The sequence below is a fragment of the Lethenteron reissneri genome, chromosome 25 (assembly GCF_015708825.2).
Source record: "Lethenteron reissneri isolate LAM-NWPU_2019-01 chromosome 25, ASM1570882v1, whole genome shotgun sequence".
In the NCBI taxonomy this organism is placed as follows: Eukaryota; Metazoa; Chordata; class Hyperoartia; order Petromyzontiformes; family Petromyzontidae; genus Lethenteron; species Lethenteron reissneri.
The window spans coordinates 802,404-825,591 of record NC_083803.1 but is presented as its reverse complement, the minus strand read 5'-3'; the positions used below and the strand labels follow the sequence as shown (position 1 = coordinate 825,591).

The window sequence follows — 23,188 nt, the reverse complement described above, 5'->3', positions numbered from 1 at the left end:
CTTGCGTTGTGGCCGAAATGTTGTGAGAATTATTTTATTATGTTTTATTTTTATTATTTTATTATTTCCATTCTACGTGACTTTACCGAAAGAACCAAGAAGATGACTTCCTGCAGTCACGAAAGCTTTAAATCGAAATTATCTTACAATGTTTGATGCGTATGATTTATATGTATAAGCACAATGGATAAGCACATGCTATTATTGACCACAAAGGCAGGATGTGCTTTGTCAATCCACTGCTAAATGAAGGGCTTCCCATCCTGTTAGCCGTGAGTGGGAATTGACTTCAGGTTGCTGGCTTCATCGTGCAGTGCATGAAGCACTGCATCACCACTCCACCAAAAAAAAGGAAATTATTTTACGGACAGTCAACCGTAAAAAATGAAATAGTTTAAATATCGATCAATGAATTGTTGATTGTCTCAAGAATCAGCATTATTGCACAGACGTCATTTAAACATTGAGTTGTGAAAACTGGTAATCATATAAATTAGGATTTTAGAAATTCTGTCCCGAGGTCATGCAGAGTTGAATTTACTTCACTCACAGCAGCCTGCGGCAAGGCTTGTGATGCTGCTGTATGGCCTCTGTCTCCTGTCTGCTCTCCACAGCCAGGAGGCAGGAGCCTTATATATAATAATGTTCGCAATGTTTTCATGGCCACTGGAAAGCGAGCTGGCTCAGTTCGTGAAATTGGGCTCAACAGGCTGGCCTGCGTTCCCACGGCAGGTTTACCTGGCGAACGTCACACCAAGTAGGCTTGGCAAGAGGGTTTGTGATAGCTCACTGTCATAAGGCAGTCACATGTGCTTATCTGGGCTGACCTCAGAATCACTCAACGTTCACAGGGTCAAACATGGAACAGCGCACTTGGTCAATGCTGTTTCTCGCTTCGTTTAACTTCAAAGTCAGAATTTTTTATTTTTTTGTGAATTTAAAAGATTTTGTATGTCAGAGTGTTTCCCTCTGGCTATGGAGGGTAAGGAATTGGTGAGGGAGGAGGATCGATCATGAGTAGCTGAGCCCACACAGCCTCATAGTTCATCAAGCATGAGCAGGTGGATCTGGATGTGATGCTGATTCTGGAATGCACATGGGCCATGCCTGGGCCACCAAGTTTTTTTTTCTTTCAAGTTTTTCATTTATTAGGTATAGCCCTGTGAGCCATTCGGCTCTTGAATCGGGTGCAACCACAACAACAACAAAACAAAAACATGAACAAAAAAACATCTTAAAGTGAGTCTGGCTGTCAGTGGTTATGGAAAGTTATCAACATAGTTGGGTACTTATTGATATGAGGGTTGTGGTTGTTACAAAGGATGGAATTCAGATTAATTCCTATTATCTGTTGTGAAAGGTGCCCCTCTGTAACTTGCACCACCTTTTTTAAGCATTCAAGTCCACGTTAATTAAAAAGTAAAGATAACAAAATGTCTCGCCCATCCTCCACTCTGTTGACACCAAATTACCTGGTTCTAGGGACAACGATACCTGTAATATAGTGAACTCTACAAGACATCTCGCAGATACGTATCTTTGAAAAGTTTATTAAACATTTCTATGTAATGTAATGAATTACTATTGTGTACACGAGAATGTGTGCTGCTCACCGGTACTCTGCGCCCACGGAAGAGGCTCCTGGTGGTTCCACATGAGCACGCAGCGGTAGTACTCAGGTCGGGAGTCCAGCTTCACATCAAACGACAGCTGCAGCCAAAAACATGCACAGAAGTGCACATTTTCATCGATGTGAGGATGAAGCAGGCACGGATATGCAAACACAAAAATACGTGCACATTGGATATAAATAAGTCGACAAAATCACCGCAATAACGGCGTGTACACAAGTACACACAATCAAGTCTCTAGAGTTCTGAGATGGGCATTGTGTTTGAGTGGTAATGGGTGACATTGATTATCGGTGGTGTGAAACCAGAGGGGGGAGGTGGGAGACGACCTGACAAACTTGGCGAGGTGTGTGAGCAGCAGTGAGGCGGAGGACTGTTCACTACGTGAGAAGAAAGGATTCTCACGTACATCACATTTATTTATTTTTATGTTACCAGCTAAGGCCCACTGAGCAATTTAGCAATTTTTCAGAAGCGACCTGGCCACAAATGATAGCTCAACGAAGTGACTTATCATGTGGAAATCTATAGCAGCCAAATACTCGAAACTCATGTTTACAAATGTGGAAGGAAAAACCAGAGGACCCGGACAAAAAAATATGCAGCAGGCGTCAGGGTCGGGATCTAACTCAAGACCTCCTTCATACCAGGCGACATGAGTGATCATCGGTATTGCCACTGTGAGAGCGCGAAAAGCATGAGACTCTGTATGTGTAAAGCTATATCCATAAGGCATCTAAGGGAAACCTAGCACCAGATTAAAATGCTAAGAGTTACTGTCGTGCATGGTCGGATAATTGAATCCATATCACTGGTATCGCGGTGCAGTGTGCACACCGTTGTTTCCAGCACAACCAGAGATGTAACATATACAAGCACTCCTAAAAAGCCCAAGCACAATAAAACAACAGCTGTCATTTGCAGCTGTTTTCAATGACACCACCACACTTATTGTGCCAGGCAAGCTGCACTTTGAGGCTGCAAAGTTAGGAAGGCTCACTGGTAAGGAGTGACTGGCACAAGTGCAATATTTATGCAAAAGCCATTTCTATCCGATAATAATAATAATAGTACAATTTGTAACGCGCGCAAATTTGCAGACGTAGTGGCCGCAACTCACAACTGCAATACGCAAAAGTTTCTATCTAAACACGAAGCCTTGTACAATTGCGCAGACGCGAGAGCAGATATTGTGGTGAATAACAGTTTACGTGCGTGAACCATTATCAATCAAAACATTATTTAGTCAATAAGGTACCATACATAACAAAAGACTAAAAAGCGACGAACCTATAATATCACGCTACATTTGTTTTCATTAAAGCTACATATGAGTATAAAAGCTGCATATGAATATGCATATTTATATGCAGCTTTAAGTAGAAAACTGTATTAAACGTGATGAACTATCTCCTGTTGATACAAAAGAACACAGACCATTCTCAGAGCATAGCATTCCCAGGTTTATGAAGTACATTGTCCCATAAAAGAGTTTACATTGGAGTAAACGTGCTTCCCTATTCTAGACAGCATAGGACAATACTAAACTCTCTTGGCAACGACTGCTGGCATTCCAAATTATGGTAATTTTATCATCCCTGAAGGTATGATGGGCTGAGCCAATCCCACTAAATCAAGTGCTCTTCAATGGAACCACTTTAATGACACCATAAATTAAAAGAAAAGACAACAGACCATCCAGTAGGTAAATGAACCCACGAAACAAAAAACGACTGCCCAGAAAGCATCTTTCCTTACAGCAGTGGCCTGCGACCACCCAACATCGAAGTCATGGAAATCTGGGACAACCAGGGCTCAGATTTGATGGAGAAATTCAATAAGACATCCATAAATATATAAAACCAACACAATAATAATGATTTATCTCATTATTTCAATAACACATCTGAAAGAGACGAGTCTATTTTAGAAAAGAAGAAACGTTGGTTCAATGTCCTTTCATCCAGATATAAAGAGAATGAATGAGCAAAAATATAATTCTGTGTTTGCCTTTGCGGAGCCATGTTCGTTTGTAGAGAAACACAATAAAAACCTGCCATTTTACAACACACATCACAAGCAGCAATAAATAGATTTCATTTTTATTATTATTCTTCATAAGCATAAGACTTTATTAAAAAGTAAAATAAAAATTCACCTCTCTATAAATCCACTGCTGTATGAAGGCCCTCTTGCCATGTCAGTCAATATAGTTATTTGACCATACTTCACCATGCTGGTCAGTGTAGGTTAATTAAAGGGTTGGGTGGAACCCAGGACTAATTGAGATATCACTCACCACCGCTGTTAGCCATGACCAGGTATTTTACTCAGGTAGCCAGGTTCATATTCGTATATTTTGTGTTGTTCCTTACTATATTGTGTTGTGGTACTGTCATCGTTAATCTGTTTTGGTGTGTTTATTATGCCTGTGCTATTATGTGTGTATGAAAGCATATGTTTGGATCTGTGTTTTGTGTTTTTTTCATGGGAGAGCAGTGGAGCGGTGTTGCAGAAGTTAGCGCTATGCGCTACGAACCCAGAGACCCGAGTTCAATTCTCGCTCACGGCCAACACCAGTGAAAATTATATGAACTGGTCATGGGCCTGCTCTAGGTTGACCTGGTGCAGTGTGTAAATATCACCACTGGGGAAACAAAAGCAGCTGGGCGTAGTGCTGGACACCCCCTCATGTGCCATATCGACCTTTATAGGTGCTCGCTAACAGCACTTGCCCCAACAGACCTTTATCTGTGTTTCTTTTTAGGGCTGGTTTCTCTGGAGGAGACTCTTGAAAGATATTGCTGTTTTTGGCCACTGCCTTCCCAGAAAATATGGAAGCAACACTCACAAAGGATGCAACTACAGCATCTCCAATTAGCCTGTTCTATTCAATCATAATACCTGTGGGACTGTCCTGTGACCTCCTGCCAGAAAGTCAATTGCACTCACCATGGCCTCACAGTGCACAAGGCTTAGTATAAGCAACAAGATGTTACCACCACTTGATAGCTGACATTGCCGTGTGTGTGTGTGAGATTTCAGCAACATCACGGTGTTCCTCTTTACCCTGGCCTTGAGAATGGTGGGTCGGGGATCGGCTGTGCCCTGCATCTTGCGCAAGGCAGGGATTACAAACAGGTGGCAAGTGACGATGGCAGAGACCGGGTTTCCTGTTGGTAAAGAAGTGACAGATGCCAGAGCACAGAAACATAATGGTGGGTGGTGAGTAGAGGGTGAAGAAGTGTAAAATGGAAAGCTGGATTCAATCATCCAATAACAGTTATTGCCGGAAATCTGCATGTGAAAGCTATATTCAAAAGCAGGCGAAAGCCCATTGTGACATCCTGAAGGAAGTAAATATTTTCGAGAAGATTTTCGATGCCCTGTTAAGGTACGAGTGGAGATTGTCTTTAACTCTCTGCGAGACTGTTTAGTTGTCCATCACTGCACCAATGCCTTCAACACCGGGGCACACTTGACCCACCACTACATGAGACTCATGTGTGAGAGAGTGGCTGAAGGGGGCTATGACAATGCCATAGTGTAACAATGATGAAACCACCCACTTTTGAGAATATCATTAAATACAGCAGCAGCAGCGTGTTATTGGCGGAGCCAGATGATAATAATAAAACGACAATGCAGTTTCACTCAAGGGCATTGCAATCTCGATGCTCAACTTGTGTATGCGTATATACTTTTAGTTTCTATTTGTCAGTATGTGGAGGAATTATGCAGTTTGTATTTATAATCGTGAATATAAACACATCTCATATATGTAACAAAGCTGGGTACACACGTACAAATGCACAGGGATACACGCACATCAAGTGCAAACCCACAGCAGGATCAAAACCAAAATGTATCCTAAAATTCTGGCTTACCCGGAAGTGCAAAAATCATTTTCTTGATGCCGTTGACTGCCGCAGTCGCGAAGGTAGTGGGAAGTCTGCAGGAGCCAAAGATAACGGAACTCTCATTCGGCCGCACACCGCTTGTGACACAGAGGCCGCCCTTCACTTTGCGGTTTTAAGATGTAATCGCAGTGTTCTAGTGCTCTGTGGACCAAATTGTATTTCTCAGAGTAGTGATCAAGCCAAGGTGAAACTATTATATCATTTAGTCTGTATGTTTGAAACGTTTAAAATAGATGACAACCACTATGACAGGCAACAGAGATTTCTGTTGTTTCTTATTGTTGTCGTATGTTCTTGAATTTTTATTTTCAATTAAATTTATTAAGTCGGTGAATATAGGGTTTCCACACATGTTCTAATGACATTTCACTACAACAATAAACCTACGATACAAATTAATAGTTTGCTTGTTTAAATTTTAACACTCAGTAAAGAACGCAAAAATTCACAGTACAAGCATATAAATAAACATGCAGTGACGTAACATCCCCACAGGAATCACACCCTTTGTATCTATGTTCTTTCGCACCGTATGTAGCCAACCGTGAAAATCGGAGGTGAAGGAAGACAACAACAACTGTCAGTGGAGCCCAATGACGAGTGTAAGACGACAGACTGACGTGCCTTGTGTGCCTGAGAGGTTGACAACCAGCATGGTGGCACTCACCCTGGCTTCATGAATACACGGCCAAAGTGAATCTGCGCCTGTAGATCGACGGTTAGAACCTGCTTCAGATAGTCCTGCAACATTACAGAGTGTCACGGAACTTTACAAACACATTTTACGTGGTTCTGCTTTAAATCCTAAGAGAGACAAATGAAGACGCACCACCTCCCCACTGTCTTCTCTCGGGAAACTCCTCCGGGTAAGGGCATCTTGCGGCCAACAAATTAACTACTTTTGGGATACTGTGCACTAGGCGGGGATTGCTTGGCAGTTTTTTTTAAAGGCCTTGTGCACGACGGCTTGCGTTCATGTTTTACGCTCTACGATAGGAACTTAAGCAGACACACCAGATATGAGATGGCCAGATTGCCACTGTCATCCAGTATTCTTGTGAGAACATATCATTCAATTTTCCTTTTACTCAGAATAAGTCAACAAACTAGGAGTAAAATCTACTCAAAATACATGCATATGCCCCAGCAAAAATAATGTAGTTTTAGAAGTAGATGAAATTATTTAAGGGAGAAATAGTCTTTTAACAGACAAAACACTGTCATAATAATGGGAGTTTCTATACAAATGTAGTTATGAAGAGCAGAACTAAGGCGACATTAAACATAGTTCGTATTAGTCAGAGGAATGAACAAAAATATAAATTAAGAGTATAGAACTAGAATGGACATGAAGATAATTAACATCTTTACAAAAGCATAAGGAGTCTAGATACAAATTTATTTTAAAACATAATTCGCCATTCCTACTTAATTATGGTGACAGGTGTTCAATGATCAAGAGGTAATGATTCGTAGTGCGTTACCCCATGATTTGACAACAGTGACAATAACACAACTACAAAGAGAAGCAATTATGTTTACCAGAAAAAATAAAATGTTCAAACAAATGTTAATATTCACCACAGAGCTATCATTAGACCAGATGGAACGAGTCATTCTGAACTCGGAAATAGGTCTACAAATTTTCCATGCAAGTAGACCTAATCATTCACGCATAATGTATTTTTAAACACCTGCAGAAAAATGTACTTCCTTTCAACCACGTTCTAATCCCTCCTCCTCATACAATTCACCCTGAGCGTCAAACAAAACATCCCCAGTAGCTGACAGCCACACGTCTCTAGATTCCTTGCACCCACTGCGAGGTTCCCAGAGGATCAGGCCCTCCCTGGCGAGCCCACCTTCTCGCCCATGGAAACTCCTCCCGACGTGACGATGACATCTGCCTGCGCGAGAGCTTCTTGAAACGCTTGTAGCAAATCGTCCGGGCTGCGAAGCAAATGCATGACACAAATACAGACACACACACCACATACAACCATCCTCACACACATTCTACACATCACACTACACTGCATTTAAAATGCACTACAAATCTAGTTGTGTGTCAAAGTTGCCCAAGTACTCAACTTAAAAGTAACAATTTACACTTCTAAAGTGCCTTTCACCGGGAGGTAAGAAGGCACTGTACAGAGCAACAAGAAAGCAAAACCATGCAGGCTGACACCACGTTTTAAGGAAGGATTTGAATAAACCGAATGTTCAATAAAAGTGAAGTCCATAACCTGGGGGCCACATGAGAAAAAGCCCGGTGACCCATCATCGTCGTACGGAGACATGACCTCGGCACAGACACCACAACGGGCCAGACTCAGATGACCGAAGTACGCTTGTTGGATTATATGGGCGAAGGATGTCCCGTATATGTGAGGGAGCAGCATTATTGAGGGCCTTGTAGGTGAAGAGAAGAATCCTGAACTCGACCCGAAACCGGACCGGCAGCCAATAGAGATATGCATAGCGCAGGGGTTGTACATTCAGCAACAGGCGTGCACATAAGAATTCTGGCAACCGTATTCTGCACACGTTGAAGGCGACGTAACAGTTTAAGGGGGCTGCCAGCAAACAGTGAATTACACGTTACAATTGGAAAAGCACGAGTAAAAATCCTGGCTGGGGGTGGGTTGATCGAGTAATTCGAGACAATACAATTAGTGTCACTTAGTGGAAAACCATGGAGAGATAACTCTTCCCCTCATGGTAACGTGGCCTTTCCACCTCAGAATTGCCTCTGGCAGAGCATGAGTCAGTCTACCGTGTGGTGGCGATTCGTTTTGGATGTACATTTTATAAATACATTACACATTTTTTTATTAACCATGTTTATTAACAGAAAAAAACAATTACCTCAACACTGTAACCTTTGGCACACAGATTCATTAGTATGCAAACAGTGTTCTGGCTGGAGTTATTTGATTTGTAAAATTTTGTTTGCTTCACTTTAGGGAGTCTTCCCAAAACACCCTACATTTTGCCTAAACTGTTTCCCATTTCAGAAGATGTTATAGTACCTCGGGCAATTATTTAAGGCAGATTGGGATGGAATGATAAAATGTGAGCAGGATTTCATGCTTTTAGAAAACCGAGCTAGATAATGAACAACAGCATTCCAATGTGCGCGAAAATAAAGTTTTCAATCCGTGTACATTGTGCACTGTCCATATGCATCAGTAACATGAAGAGTGACAAATAGAACAAAAGCTGAAAACTATGCAAAGACCAATGATAGACGCATGCATAAAATTAACTTGCGAGAGAAAATGAGAAACAGAGATATTATACCAACTGTTAACAAAAGTAAGTGGGCTTGGGGCAGACATATAAATGGAGGGGATGACGGTCGATGGACGAGACTGGTGATGAAATGGCATCCAAAGCAGATGTCATGGAGCAGTGCTTCTCAACCTCCTTCATTTCATGTCACACATTTTAAAACTTGGTCGCTCTTCTCGGTACACCGAACCAAAAAAACATCACTATGGGCTCCCAGGTTAGCCGTTTGCCCCAACTGCGCACGCACGACCAAGGGAGTTGAGCGGACCGGGGGGTGGGGTCTTACAGCTGTCTACCAATGGAGAGGGGGGAGGGTGGGAGGTGGGGAGCCGGATTAGCCAAATAACAGAGAGTTTGCCTGTCCGAGGTTTTCCTTTCACAGAATTCGGAAAATACCACAGCACACCTGGGACGACTCCTGCTACGGCACACTGGTTGCGCAACATTCCCCTAAAAGACGATGACCATGGAGATGGAGCTATGCGTGTAGCTCGTGCAGGAGCAAGATGGTTTGTAGCATCACGGGACCATGTGGGATGATGACGGCGTAAAGAGGCCTCCATATAGGGGTGAGTAAACTAAACTATAATCCATTTTTTATTTTTATGAGGTAAGGCCCACTGAGCTATGCAGCTCTTTTTAGGAAGCACCCTGGCCACAGATGATGGCTCAACAAAATGGCTTATCACGTGTAAATTTATAGCAACCAAATACTCTAAACGCGTGATGTTGATTCTAAAAGTGAAGGGAAATAACCAAGAACCCGAAGAAAAAAACCAGGCGACCACGGAAAGAGCATACAAACTCCAAATATACAGGCATCAGGGTCGGGATCGAACCCACACCCTCCTGTAATACAGGCGAGGTAGTTAACATCGCCACTGCGGCACAAGGCTAGAACAAGGCTGGTGACGAATGTCACTTGCTTTCACTCCTTTAAGGTCCCAGACATATCAAATCATCCTGATTATTACCTCATGAGACACACTGACACCTCAAAGCTAATAACCATTTTGCACCTTTCAGTTTTCACCCTGCTAGTTAACAAAGCTCAGTGTTGGGCGGCGGAGCCACTCAAGACGATATCAGGAAGGTAGAAAAGTCCAGAATTTGGATAGTTGGTCAGTTCTGCCCATGATTTGCATTGAATAGGAAACTTCAGTACCCGAAGAAAACCAATCCATAGGAGAGGATACCACTCAAAGATTCACAAGTACAGGGCCACTACTGTGCTTACTATACTGCCATCTCCTGGTCACCTCACAGCCAGCAGGTGTGAAAATTTCACAAATCTAAAAGGTAACCTGTTTTTATACAATGCGTTTTCGCTATAAAGCGGTTCTTCTATTTGGGAACGATTTTCGCACAACACGGAACGAATGCCGCTATAACGCGGTTCCTGAGCGAGCAGCTAAGCGGTATAACACAGTCTGGGGAGTGATAGAGCATGCCGACGTACCCTCATCTCAAATCTTTGGTCCTGAAATGGGATGACTGCAGGCTGATTTTATGGTGCAAGTGTGATTGAGTAGAGCAATTCCTCGCTTGATGCGATTTTGCTTAACGCGGCACTTTTCTGGAACGCATCGAATGCGTTAAACAGGGAATTACTGTACAATCCATCAAAAACATGCAAGAGCCATCATAGCCCAGATGGTTGGTCCCCATTACGACCGAGAGCTCTATTTTAATGTCCATGGGTGAAGGCCTCCCCACCCCACATCAGTCATGGGGGTTGACTACGCTTTATCCCACTGGCCAGTGCAGGATGGCGAAGGGAGGGATACACATAACTAGTTCACGTTTCATTCACCAAAGATATTAGTGATGGCTGTGAAGTGAACTCGAGTGGATGGGTGCACGGCGCAGTGCACTAAAAGCAGCGTTCCACCCCTAGTCCCCATTATAGCAATTCTAAAGTTACTGCCAATGGCTCAGGACCACCCAAGAGAGATGAGCACCACTTCATGCTCATTTGAATATTCAGAAAAGTTGGCACACAGTTTCATATAGACTACATCCATAATCAGTGTCATCTGCTTTCCAAGTATGAATACTCATTCAAATGATCCAGCAAGCCTATCCCTGTACTTTCACACAACTTCTGATAAGATGCACATTCCGGTGAGTGTGCTTGGAGCAAAAGGGTCCCAATAACTGTCAACGCATCTGCAGTCTGGTGCATGACGGACACTGTCACCGGTCAGTTCTCTAGACATTGGGGTTTAAGTGTGTGCGACATTAGCGGTCAACATTTGTTGTGACTAGCGTTGACACGACGGAGGAAGCCATGAGCTTCAGTGGTGGTGGAGTGGCGGGCGAAGCGGCCGCGTGCGCGAGGCGTGGCCGAGTGCACACGTGTGGGTGCCCGTGCGCACTAACGTGGGTGTGATCGTACTGGTCTCGCACGATGCCCATGTCAATGGTCGGGAAGCCCTGCTCTTGGATGGCCGCCAGCAGCGTGGTACGGTTGCTATCTCGGATCATGCCTGGGTGAAGGGGCTCCTCTGGATTCAGAAGCTGTAGGACAGCACACAAGACAAAGATCCCCCTGTGAGCCTCAACAGACTGAGGGCAAGTGCTGGTGGCAAGCAGCTACAAAGGTTGGCACGGTACATGAGGGGGTGGGTGGCCAGCACCACGCCCACCGCCTTTATTTCTCCCCAGTGGTGATGTTTACACACCACTCCAGGTACTCATTTGAGGCTGAGGCGACCTAGGGGAGGCTCAAAACCAGTTCGGATAATCATCACTTAGCATCTTGACTTAGAACTTTCGTGAAAGCAGGCATTCATATTCTTTGGGTCTTTCGGTAAAGTCACGTAGATAGGTTCCAAGAAAATAACAAAATAACAAAAAACTACGAAGGTTCGATCGCAACACAAGACGACCGCTTGTGTTGCCTGCATCACATGACGACCGCTTGTGTTGCCTGCATCACATGACGACCGCTAGTATTGCGATCGAAACGTCATAGCTTTTTGTTATTTTGTTATTTTCTTTGAACCAATCTACGTGATTTTACCGAAAGACCCAAAGAACATTACTTAGCAGTTACCGCATCGCATACTTTCTGATGCACTTCTGCGGCCCTCTGGAATGCTCTTCCGATATTAGGAAGCCACTAGAGCTACACACTTTTAAATCTAGATTGAAAACTAATTTCTTTAGAACTGCTTTTTGTATTTAGTTTGTCGTCCTTCCCCGAACCTCCGATTAGCACGGTTGGCTACGCACGGTGCGAAAGAAGCTCAACATACACATATACAGTACGCTAACCGCGACACTACAGCACATGCACACCCAATGTTAACATAAAATGTGGGGTGGCCTGCATCACAATTAATTTCCTGAAACAAAGTGGGAGAGATGTTTACAAAACCATGTTGTTGATCCAGAGCAGCAAACATTCTTGCAATTATGACCAAGATTGACTTATCATTGTTGATCTATTTTTGTAATTGTCTTGTCCAAATCTGACAAATGACCATTGCAGCTGTTCCACTTATTTATAGATAAACACAGTCAGTTTGTACCCATGTACTCATGGTGAATCCTACAAGTCAGAAAACATAAAATGATGAAAGAATATCCATTTCGGAATGTCCAACGGACCTGTATGCATCAGCCGATCTATATTGATAAAGGTTTGATTTCTGGTCATGTACACCCCTAAATTACTGGCATCTCAGCGATTTAAAACTCCACTGCTAATGCTTTGTAACACACTTTCCTGAAACAGTGTTTCAACAACTCGACAGAGAAAACCAGAGCAAAAGGAGCTGGGATTGTGTCTGGCCACACTAAACTCTCAATGGTCTCAATAGCGGTTTGCTAGCAGCATCGGACTGAAAATGTGTATAAACAGGAGCTCTTTGTCTCTGTGTATGTTGTACAAATGAAATGGCCTCTGCTCTGTCTGGGCTGACATTGCTATTAGTCTGCTTTTGGCATTGTGTTTACATGGCACCCATCCTGGGCTCCTTCCAGTTTTTCACCCTGCCAGTTGACACAGCTCAGGGTTGTGCTGCGGATATCAGGAATGTCTTGCATCGGGATGGTTGGTCAATTCCGCTCATGTTTTTGCATCGAGAGAGAAAACTGGAGTTGCTGAAGAAACCAAATGCATACGAGAGGCTACCACTAAAAGGCCGACACAGACAGGACATGCTGTGTGCAAACCGAGTACACTGTGATGCGTTACCTCATTGCCAGTGGACAGCACGGCCACCACAGGCAGCCGGTGCACCTCCACTTTGGTCGCCCCCACAGTGGCCAGCAGGCCCACTTCTGCAGGCCCCACGTGCGAGCCGCGTGACAGCACACACTCGCCACGCCGGATGTCCTGTCCAATGCACCTGTCCATACAAATGCACGCGTGAGAATAAAGTAATTTGACGTGTGATTAACGCCGAGTCAAACCATCTACAGGCTCAAGCGTTGAGGCAATGCCAATCCCCATTACTATGGTGGGGTCAGTTTATCAAATGGACGAGCACTGTTGACATCAAATGAAGTGGTACTTAATTGAGACTGGACGAATGATGGGCTGAGAAAGCTTGAGTACAAATGCATGTGTGGGTGCACGTAAAGAACAATGGGTACATTTTCACAAGCAGTGCAATATGTCATTAATGTATTTGTTACAATATATAATGGGATCTATCCTCATTATTTAAGTTATTGCAAAAAAACAAGCCAAGTCACGTTAGAATTAAGAAACAACTTGATGACGTTAATAAATAAATCAACTACCATCCTGTATCTCTATATATCGGCCTACTACCAGCCTTCGACTTATGTTAGTCACTGTTATGACAATTAGAATAACTACGTCAACAATGTGAGGCCTCCAGTCCTCACCGTATGTCCTGTCCTGGCCGTGCCTGGGACAGGATCCGCACCTCGAGCTCCTCTGCTCCCTGTGTGAGCAAAGCAAGAAATCCACGGTAGCTGTCACCAGTGAAATACATGACAGGCAAACAACACATCAATGACAACCCTACAATAACACTATAGCAAAAGCACGTATTTGCACATTCAATTGAAGAATAAAACTTACAAGCCAATTTTAAAGTTATAACGCATTGTCATGTTATTATTTATAAGCACTTTAAGAATAATACGCAGACATGAGTTCAAATAAAGTAATTAAATTGGGTGTATTTTAATATGTCAAAAGGGATTTCCTGCTCTAAATAAGCATTCAGGTGGTGCTCATCTCCTGCTAACAGCCCTGAGTCAGTGGTGGAAATTCTACCTTCCTGTGGCAAGGGTGAGTTTATACATAGGACAACCAAACCTCAGAAGGATGGACTTAGTAAATTCCCAAACCAGGATGTGAAACCACAACCTTCCGATTGAGAGCTGCTCACTCTACCACTGGGTCACAGATACTTTTGTCCTCCACCTGTCAACTTCCCTTTAAGTGGTAAAAGGCACAGCGTAAGATTAAACGGCACATCGCATTTACATTGCAGCACTGACATTACTTTCTCTCTGCACTTCTAAAAAAAAACTGCCCATGAATGTACGTGCCATGGTCCCACAAAAATGTGCTCAAATACATTGTGCACAGTTGTTGAAGTGCAATACGAATCGTCACTCTTGTAAAATAACTCCGGATATGTATGTGGGCATTAAGATTAAGCAATGCATTTTTTCCCTTTTTACGAGTATAGAAGATTATCGGTCTTAACACATTAACTGGGTGGGGGTTGTAACTAGTACACACATGTGATTTTTGCAGCAGTTAATTAAACTCTATTGCCTCAAGTGCTAATCATGCTCTTTTCAGCTTCATCAGTTTCTGTGAGGTAGAGAGGAGGGGAGGAGACAAAGATGTTAAGGGGGTGTTGGGTTCGAGGATGAGTAGGGGGGGGAATAACGTAGGTGGGGGGGGGGGGCAAAATCTGTACAGTATCCATACATGCAGTCAAGCGCACAACGGTATGTATGTTGAACTTCTTTTGCACCATATGTAGCCAACAATGCTAATCGGAGGTGCGGGGGAAGGAAAACAAATTAAACACAAAAAGCAGTTCAAAAGAAATTCCTTTTCAATCTAGATTTAAAAGTGCGTAGCTCCAGTGGCTTCCTAATATTGGAAGGAAGAGCATTCCAGATGGCCGCACCTGATATTTTCATCACAAGCGTGGGCAATCACCACCTCCACAGCAACGCTCGCTACACTATACCTACTATAATCACCCAGGAATATCTGTCCTTAATGCTCGTGACGTCACTCCACATCGACCAGCCCCCCTCATTAATATTTATGAGCAGGTGACGTCCTCCAAATAAACACCCCCCCTCCATTATTAATAATCATGAGCCGGTGACGTCACTCCACATGGAGCACCCTCCCCCCTCATTAATAATCATGAGCAGGTTTGTTGTCCTTCCCCGCACCTCCGATTCGCACGGTTGGCTACGTACGAAATAAGTTCAACACGCACACATATTGTACATTTTATACACAATTTTGCTCTTGGCATCATGTCATGAGAATAATTATAATAATTTAATCCCTTTGGAACCCTTGCAAAGCAATTTCATCACCTCGTGCTAGAGAGTGGTCTGCAGAAGGAGAAATCACATGACTACTTATTAAATCTCTCAAGTGATGTTTTATCCACACTGGATGGCATCCTTTTGGCATCTGCCCTGCCACAGAGAACATTGTATTCGTTGCACGAGAGTCAAACATGATATTTTGAAATTTTACGAGCTGAAAATGAGCCAAATTAATTGTAAACCAAATTTTATATGGGGTTTTTTGTGTACAGTCATTGGTCATTGGGCTGAGACGTCAATTTGCTACCCTGGAGAACCCAGTTCAATCAGGGGCTGCTGCCCGGATTCAAATCCAGTTCCTTAGCCATGCCAGTTCAGCGCTCTGACCTCTGAGCCACCTGACCTCCTCCGTAGTACATTTTAAAATACACAGTATCAAATATATACTTTTTGTATATGATCCTTATGGCGGTACCCCGGGGTACCAAACAATACAAAATGGCCGAGGCAATTCAATGTTTTATTTCTGGTACACTACAATAGTTCCAGGGGTGTACTTAACTCCGCGACTGGGGTAGCAATCAATCAGAAATCAGTGCTACTCTGCGATGTCGAAACGCAGCGAGGACAATTGCACTGAAACCCTGAAAGCTCGTATGCACCGTGGTGGTGCATCGTGTACAGCTCGTCGAGTGTACACGTCGAGACGAGTCGATTGCCGCATCGCCGACCATCAACAGACTAAAAATGACTGCATCACGGACATTATGCGAGAGCCGGGGTACTATGGAACCCCGGGGTAACCCCCATAAGGTTCATGTGTACGTCCTTAGTTTATAATGCATGTGGTTGGTAAAAGCAATATACCAGCTAGGCGTTTTCACAGATTACGTGGTTTGGGATTTCCACATTAACTGTATGTGTGTGAACATGTTTTATTCATGAGGTCACTGATGCATAATGTTACATTCCCCATTGGGTACAAGTAGAGCTTCTGACCAATTGCGCTGCACACATTACATCGCATGCGTTATACACAAATTGTAAATAATCTGGTGGTGTGCACACAAAGGCTTACAAACAAACAAAAAGGCATTTTAAAACGTGCTACCAATATCAGCTACCGTCCATGCATTTTTCTTAGAATCTGGAATCTGCACCTATTGCCACACAGCAAATTCACGTGGAGACACAAACAGACGTTGTGTTATCTTGTTAATCATAATGCTCCACAACAATGCATAGCAACATTTTCTAAAATCTAGGGTTTTTTTGCATTAAACTGGGCCCCAGTGTGTAGACCGAGTGCTCTTGCCAACAACACCTGGTAACGTAGCAATAATCATTTAACTGCACCGACTTGGCTGACGAAACCCATATTTGACTTGCTGTTTTAAATAAATCCTGTTGGATAATGTCCGTCTAAAAAGCCTATTAGGGCTGATGTGCTGAAATATAAAAATATTTTAGCAGACGTGGATAGATGTCTATTTATTTGTTTTGAGCGACTGCACGACTTCTCACAGCGACCGAGTTAACAATCTCATCCAGCCACAAAACGTTGTATCCTCAGGGCTGATTTAATAGCAAATTCCAATTTTAAGCAATACCACTTTGTGCAATCATAAGTGGTTGGGATGATATAATCAAATGCTCTATTATTAAGAGCCACTGCACACCAGTTTGGTTGGGCAAACACACGTCTGTTCTATGGCAGAGTTATAATCCAAGGTGTAGGAGGCATCAATATTATTAACATTGTATGATACATCTTCGCATCTCCTTTGGCCAGAAGCAGAGAGCCCTACCTACCCCGCATTAATTTATATGAACGTTGACGCAAATGTATTGAAATAAATAAATGTTATCCGTTGGATTTTATTATTCTGCTATGCGTGATCTTGAACTTAATTTTTTCGTAATATCATGATTTATTGCCAGCCTTCAAGCATTGTACTTGAATCTCGCAATTTTGTCGTGAAAGATTTTGGCAGGAACCGTGATGCTCGTGTAAAACAATTCCACTCGTAATTTTTGGACACATGGGAATAAACTGGCATAAACTGCCATTTTCTGGTAAAATCACAGCCTCATGCCGACAACACCTCACAAGCGCTGGTGCTACACCCATACAAATACTTCAACCCACAGTATTGGGTGGTTTTGTTATAATGCCGGTAGGATTGGTAAGACAGCCTAATGATGGGTCAATAGAATATCCAATCATGTGAATGGAGATACAGGAACCACCACTGAAATGACAAGTGTCCATAGGATCTGTTCGATAGAATCCCCATTCATTCAAATGGCAATTCCTGGGTCTCAATTCAAGAGTGGAATTCTCGTGGAGATTTCAAGGATCGCCACACTACATGGCATGATCCTTTGGCAATTCCCAACAGGAGTTCACATTTATAAGGCAGATGCCAGTCTGTCCATAGGACAAGCACTATTAATTTTCACAAAGTGATTCATGGCAATTGCTAAGCATTATCATCATCATTGTGAACGTTATGAATGATGACTGCCACTACAAATCTTTTTTTTTTACAAAAGTCCATGTAAACAAAGGCAACAACACTGATAAACATCATAGTTACACGCATAGGTCACAACACACCTCTTATGAGTAGGTAGAAATAAGGGATGAAGCTTTAGCCTACTTTATGTTTTCAAGTTATAAGGCAGCATTTATATTGATGGTGGTACATTATTTTTGGTGTATGCTTGCACACCACAGCCAGTAGAGATCCACTAGGCTGTATATGAATATAAACAAGATCCTGCATTGTTAAAACAATGTTTACTCCATTAACTGTAATTAGTTCTGACGTTACCTAACATATAAAACCACAAGCAATAGACATGCATAACTCAACATGTAACAAATATATAACTACAATTTAATTATTCATCTCACGAATACATCAATTATATCCAGAGAACTTTCAAAATGCCAAATGCACTTCAAGCGTTTTTATTACCATATTTACCGTTGTTACACCTGTCTTTCGCAATTACCTTTATAAGTGTTTCAGACCAAAGCCTAGGCACAGTTTAATGCTTTACTCGAAGTGTTGCAGCCAAGCCACTCGGCGTTGCACTAGATTTCACTCGCTGTGCCGTAACTATTTCTGGAAAAGTGATGGAACTATAAAGTATGTTATGCAGAATGTAATACATTGCAAGGGAAATATTTAATATCACCAAAATGTTCTGCTATGTAGCCCAGTTCTGTTTGTATTTCATATCCTACTGCTAATTTCCCTCTAGAATTGTCTGGATTAGTACAACAACATAAACAACACACCACTTAGAAGTCGTATTTCTAATAAAGACTGCAGCTGTGCAAACGGCTGATGCATTTTCTCAATAAATGCTGGAGCATGCACACAGACAATTTTTACAACTTTGCCTTGTACTGCAGAGTTGTCTCTCACTTAAATACCTCTTTATTTTATACAAGCTAGCCAGAAAAAGCTCAAGTTTAAAGGATAAAAAATACATTATCCTTTCTTCCATGTTGTATAATTTGTTATGTAGACAAACATTCTCAAAAGAGACGCACAATGTCTCCCAAACATCCTTGAAATTATTCAATGAACAAACATAAGGGTACAAATTGGCTTATGCAAGTACCATGGCCTTCTTCTGCTTCTGTTACTATCTCTCAGTCACTACTATGTAGTACATTTTGCCTATCGCTCTCCAGTTGTTATCATTATGTGGCCTGCCCATTTACACTTAATCCATTTTGCCCTCAAAGCTGTCCCCCCTCCAAAGATCCATTGGAGAAACACTCTCTTTCCTACTTAGAAAAATCTTCCTTCCCTGAAAAGTTGGATTCATCTGTTGAAGCCTGTGAGAAGGATGATGATGAAGAAGATGCAAAAAATGTCAAATGCTTCTGATCCATCTCTTTTCCTCATCCCTAAGGAATTCTTCTTGCCTGGGCCTTTACGATTGTAGCCTGTGAGTGATTTCTGGTCAACGGACCCAGATGTCGAAAAACAATAATATTAAATTGGACATAAGTCAAGCGAGACTCCTTGTGGACATACGCCACGGAGTGGAGCTAAAAGGGTGTCGTGGTGGCGGGATGTTATCTCCTTCGCCTGGTACGCAGGAGGTAGTGGGTTCAATCCCAACCCTGAAGCCTGTATATTTGGAGTTTGCATATTCTCCCCACGGGCGTGTTGATTTTTCTCCGGGTCCTCTGGGTTTTCCCTCCATATTTAGAAACATGCGTGAAGAGTATTTGGCTGCTGTAAATTTCCCCACTTCTTTGAGTTATCATTTGTGGCCAGGTTGCTGCTGTAAAAGAGCTGTATACTCAGTGGGCCTTACATGGTAAAATAAAAAGTTTAGTTTTAAGTGACTGAATTGGTACATGCCAAGGGTTGCTGCAGGGAAAAGAGACTGAGGCATTACTCCTGCACGTATGTATGTTAAACTTCTTTCACACCCGATATAGCCAACCATGCTAAATCAATTGTAAATTTACAATCCTGCCTATCGTGTCCATGGGGTGATGGTCATAACATACGTTTTCCGATTCCTTGAGAAGTTCAGTGTCTTCCACTGGGATGACGGCATCAGCTCCAGACGGGATGGGTGCTCCCGTGGTTACTCGCATCACTTGGCCTGGCATCACCGTCTGCACAGGCTGAATGATTCACGAAAGAATGTTCTTAATTCTGGTCGACACACAGCAACTCTTACAGTGTCACTCCTTAAACAAGTAATTCAACCAGAGTGTTTCCTAGAGAATTGAGGATAGATTAGATGTGCAATGAAAGTTACGTGACAACTTTCTAAAATGTAAACTTCCTTATGGAAAAGGCTGCATGTCAGAAGACAAGGCATGGTACACAATAGGGCATCATCATCAGCTCTGACTCATCTGTCAATAAGGCTATTTTATAATTAAGATAAGTCAATTACAACGCAATAGGATTTGGAAACTTACTTTTTATTTAAGAATATTTACAATAAATTAGCAAATAATTCTGAAACACATGTGGTCGGTCGTAATGCAAAATGTCCAAGTAATTTCTGCACGACTTCTTCAGTGTAATAATGACGAACAGCTCAAGACACTAATGTCGCACTGGCAACTCAAATGGGTCATGCCTTTACAGTGATGTTTGGCGCTCGATAGAGTAGCACAGAGCGATAACGGAGCGATGCTTCTGTCGGCACTCTCACTCCCTCGCGATGTTGCAAAGATCTCTACGTTTGCACCGGGCTTTAAATGGCAATGTCAAATCACGAGAGAGAAGCTCGCGCAAGATTACACGCATTTGTCAACACCCATTCCCTCAGCTCAGCCAACACTGCGGCTAAGATATGCCGCATATCTCACTACAAGCAGAACAAGCAGAGAGTGTACACTGGCTCAAAGAATTGAAACACAGCATCACGATAATGTATCTGTGATAAAACAATGAATAAATATACTGTATTTCCAGGAATCAATGCTCACCAACACCTATATCCATTGTCTGTAGTGAAAATAACACAATAACCCATGATAATCTTGCTCCTGTACAAATAATTATCACCCAAACACAAGCATACCAGTTAACATTAGGACTGAGGCAATTTTTTGCGATGTGTAAATATAAGAATAGGTTTATCCCCTTTTTTTCTGGCCACAAAACAGGTGTTAAGATCTTCTTGGTTCTTTCGGTAAAGTCACGTAGAAAGGAAGTAATAAAATAATAAAAATAAAACATAAAATAATTCTCACGACGTTTCGGCCACAACGCAAGCAGCCGTCCTCAGGTGAAAACCAGGTCTGTCAGGGAGACAGCGTCTGAATGAAACAGCACACGAGCTTGGAGCATATATATAAGCTGAGTTGGAAGGGGGGGAAAGGGCGCTTCGACGAAAGAATTTGCATATCAAGAGGAATTTAGCATATTTATGGCAAATGCAGGAATGTGATTAGTACTACATATGCCCGTGTATTATGCAGGACTAGCAGCATCAAAGAGAGGGGATATGGGAAATGCAGGTATGTGAATACTGTAGTACTAATTATGCCCGTGCATTATGCAGGATTAGCAGCATCAAAGGGAGGGGATAGGGGTAGCATTAATAAAGGGAAGGAGTGTTAATAGTATGTAGCTGCAGTAACTAAAACCAACACGTAAACAACTAAAGTATAAACTACATAGTATCATCAGTATACTAACTATACTCTACAATAAGCTGAGTTACTAACAGTAAGTAATACATTACAATTCTACGTCGTAAAAATTATATAATATGCTTCCATCTAAACTTTATTCTCTTACATCACACGAGTCGACACCGTACTATATACTGCCATAGACAAACCCAACATTAAATTATATACTGTATTGCTATAAACTGGGGTCACAAAAAAGATCTCCAAAATCCTGATTAAACACAAGATCCAGGTCCGATTCAACACAGTACATAAAATCCGTGATCTGGTCCCGTCTGTAAAAGATGTGGTTCCAGACATACAGTACCCTGGCATCTACAAACTAAGTTGCCTCTGTGGTAGCAGTTACATTGGAGAAACCAAATGACATGTCTCGGACCGCATCCGTGAACATAAAGCAGACTTGAAACACGGTAGGACAAACACCTCAGCCGTGGCAGATCACTGTTACAATTCAGTGGGCTCACATGACATTGACTTCTCCAAGACAGAGGTTCTCTGCAAGCCATCTGGCTACCATGAGAGATTCGTTCATGAGGCGATCCACATATACAAACACAGAGACAATTTCAACCAAGAAGATGGATTCTGGCTTAGCAAACATTGGAAGGACGTAATAAACAATTTCGGATCTTAACTGATTATGTTCACGTTTACGGTGACTTTCAGACCGCGTTCCACTCACTGGCATTGTATTCTCCGCAAGGAATGGATTCTTTGCTCCGCTGCAAGTTTCCTCTCACTACTCACCCATTGACATGACGGTCAAGGGTACAGTGTACAATAACAAATAGTATAATATTTATATGCTTAATACAATGTTCAAAGTAATATATAGTATCGTAATTGTATAGTGAATATATAGCAGTGTGATATACATTAGGGTGGGTAGAATAATACATAGTGTTATATTACAATATATAAGGTATAGGGTGGTTTATAGCAATACAGTATATAATTTAATGTTGGGTTTGTCTATGGCAGTATATAGTACGGTGTAGACTCGTGTGATGTAAAAGAATAAAGTTTAGATGGAAGCATATTATATATTTTTTACGACGTAGAATTGTAATGTATTACTGTTAGTAACTCAGCTTATTGTAGAGTATAGTTAGTATACTGATGATACTATGTAGTTCATACTTTAGTTGTTTACGTGTTGGTTTTAGTTACTGCAGCTACATACTATTAACACTCCTTCCCTTTATTAATGCTACCCCTATCCCCCTGCCTTTGATGCTGCTCATCCTGCATAATGCACGGGCATAATTTGTACTACAGTATTCACATACCTGCATTTCCCATATCCCCTCCCTTTGATGCTGCTATTTCTGCATAATGCACGGGCATATGTAGTACTAATCACATTCCTGCATTTCCCATAAATATGCTAAATTCCTCTTGATATGCACATTCTTTTGTCGAAGCATCCTTTCCCCCCCTTCCAACCCAGCTTATATATATGCTCCAAGCTCGTGTGCTGTTTCATTCAGATGCTGTCTCCCCGACAGACCTGGTTTTCACCTGAGGACGGCTGCTTGCGTTGTGGCCGAAACGTCGTGAGAATTATTCTATTATGTTTTTTTTATTATTTTATTACTTCCTTTCTACGTGACTTTACCGAAAGAACC

General features: G+C 42.2%; 1 protein-coding gene across 2 annotated transcripts in view; it reads right to left on the bottom strand.

Annotated features, from left to right (window-relative positions):
* Positions 1-23,188, bottom strand: part of LOC133346965 (gephyrin-like) — an 82,065-nt gene that overhangs the window by 5,242 nt on the left and 53,635 nt on the right. For both annotated transcript variants that reach the window (XM_061558811.1, XM_061558812.1), the window contains 9 exons: positions 19,908-20,027; positions 13,709-13,767; positions 13,050-13,203; positions 11,244-11,365; positions 7,414-7,501; positions 6,219-6,292; positions 5,519-5,583; positions 4,701-4,804; positions 1,614-1,710 (listed from right to left, as the gene is read on the bottom strand). In XM_061558811.1, coding sequence (XP_061414795.1) covers positions 1,614-1,710; positions 4,701-4,804; positions 5,519-5,583; positions 6,219-6,292; positions 7,414-7,501; positions 11,244-11,365; positions 13,050-13,203; positions 13,709-13,767; positions 19,908-20,027 — 883 coding nt within the window. The remainder of the gene's footprint in view (positions 1-1,613; positions 1,711-4,700; positions 4,805-5,518; positions 5,584-6,218; positions 6,293-7,413; positions 7,502-11,243; positions 11,366-13,049; positions 13,204-13,708; positions 13,768-19,907; positions 20,028-23,188) is intronic.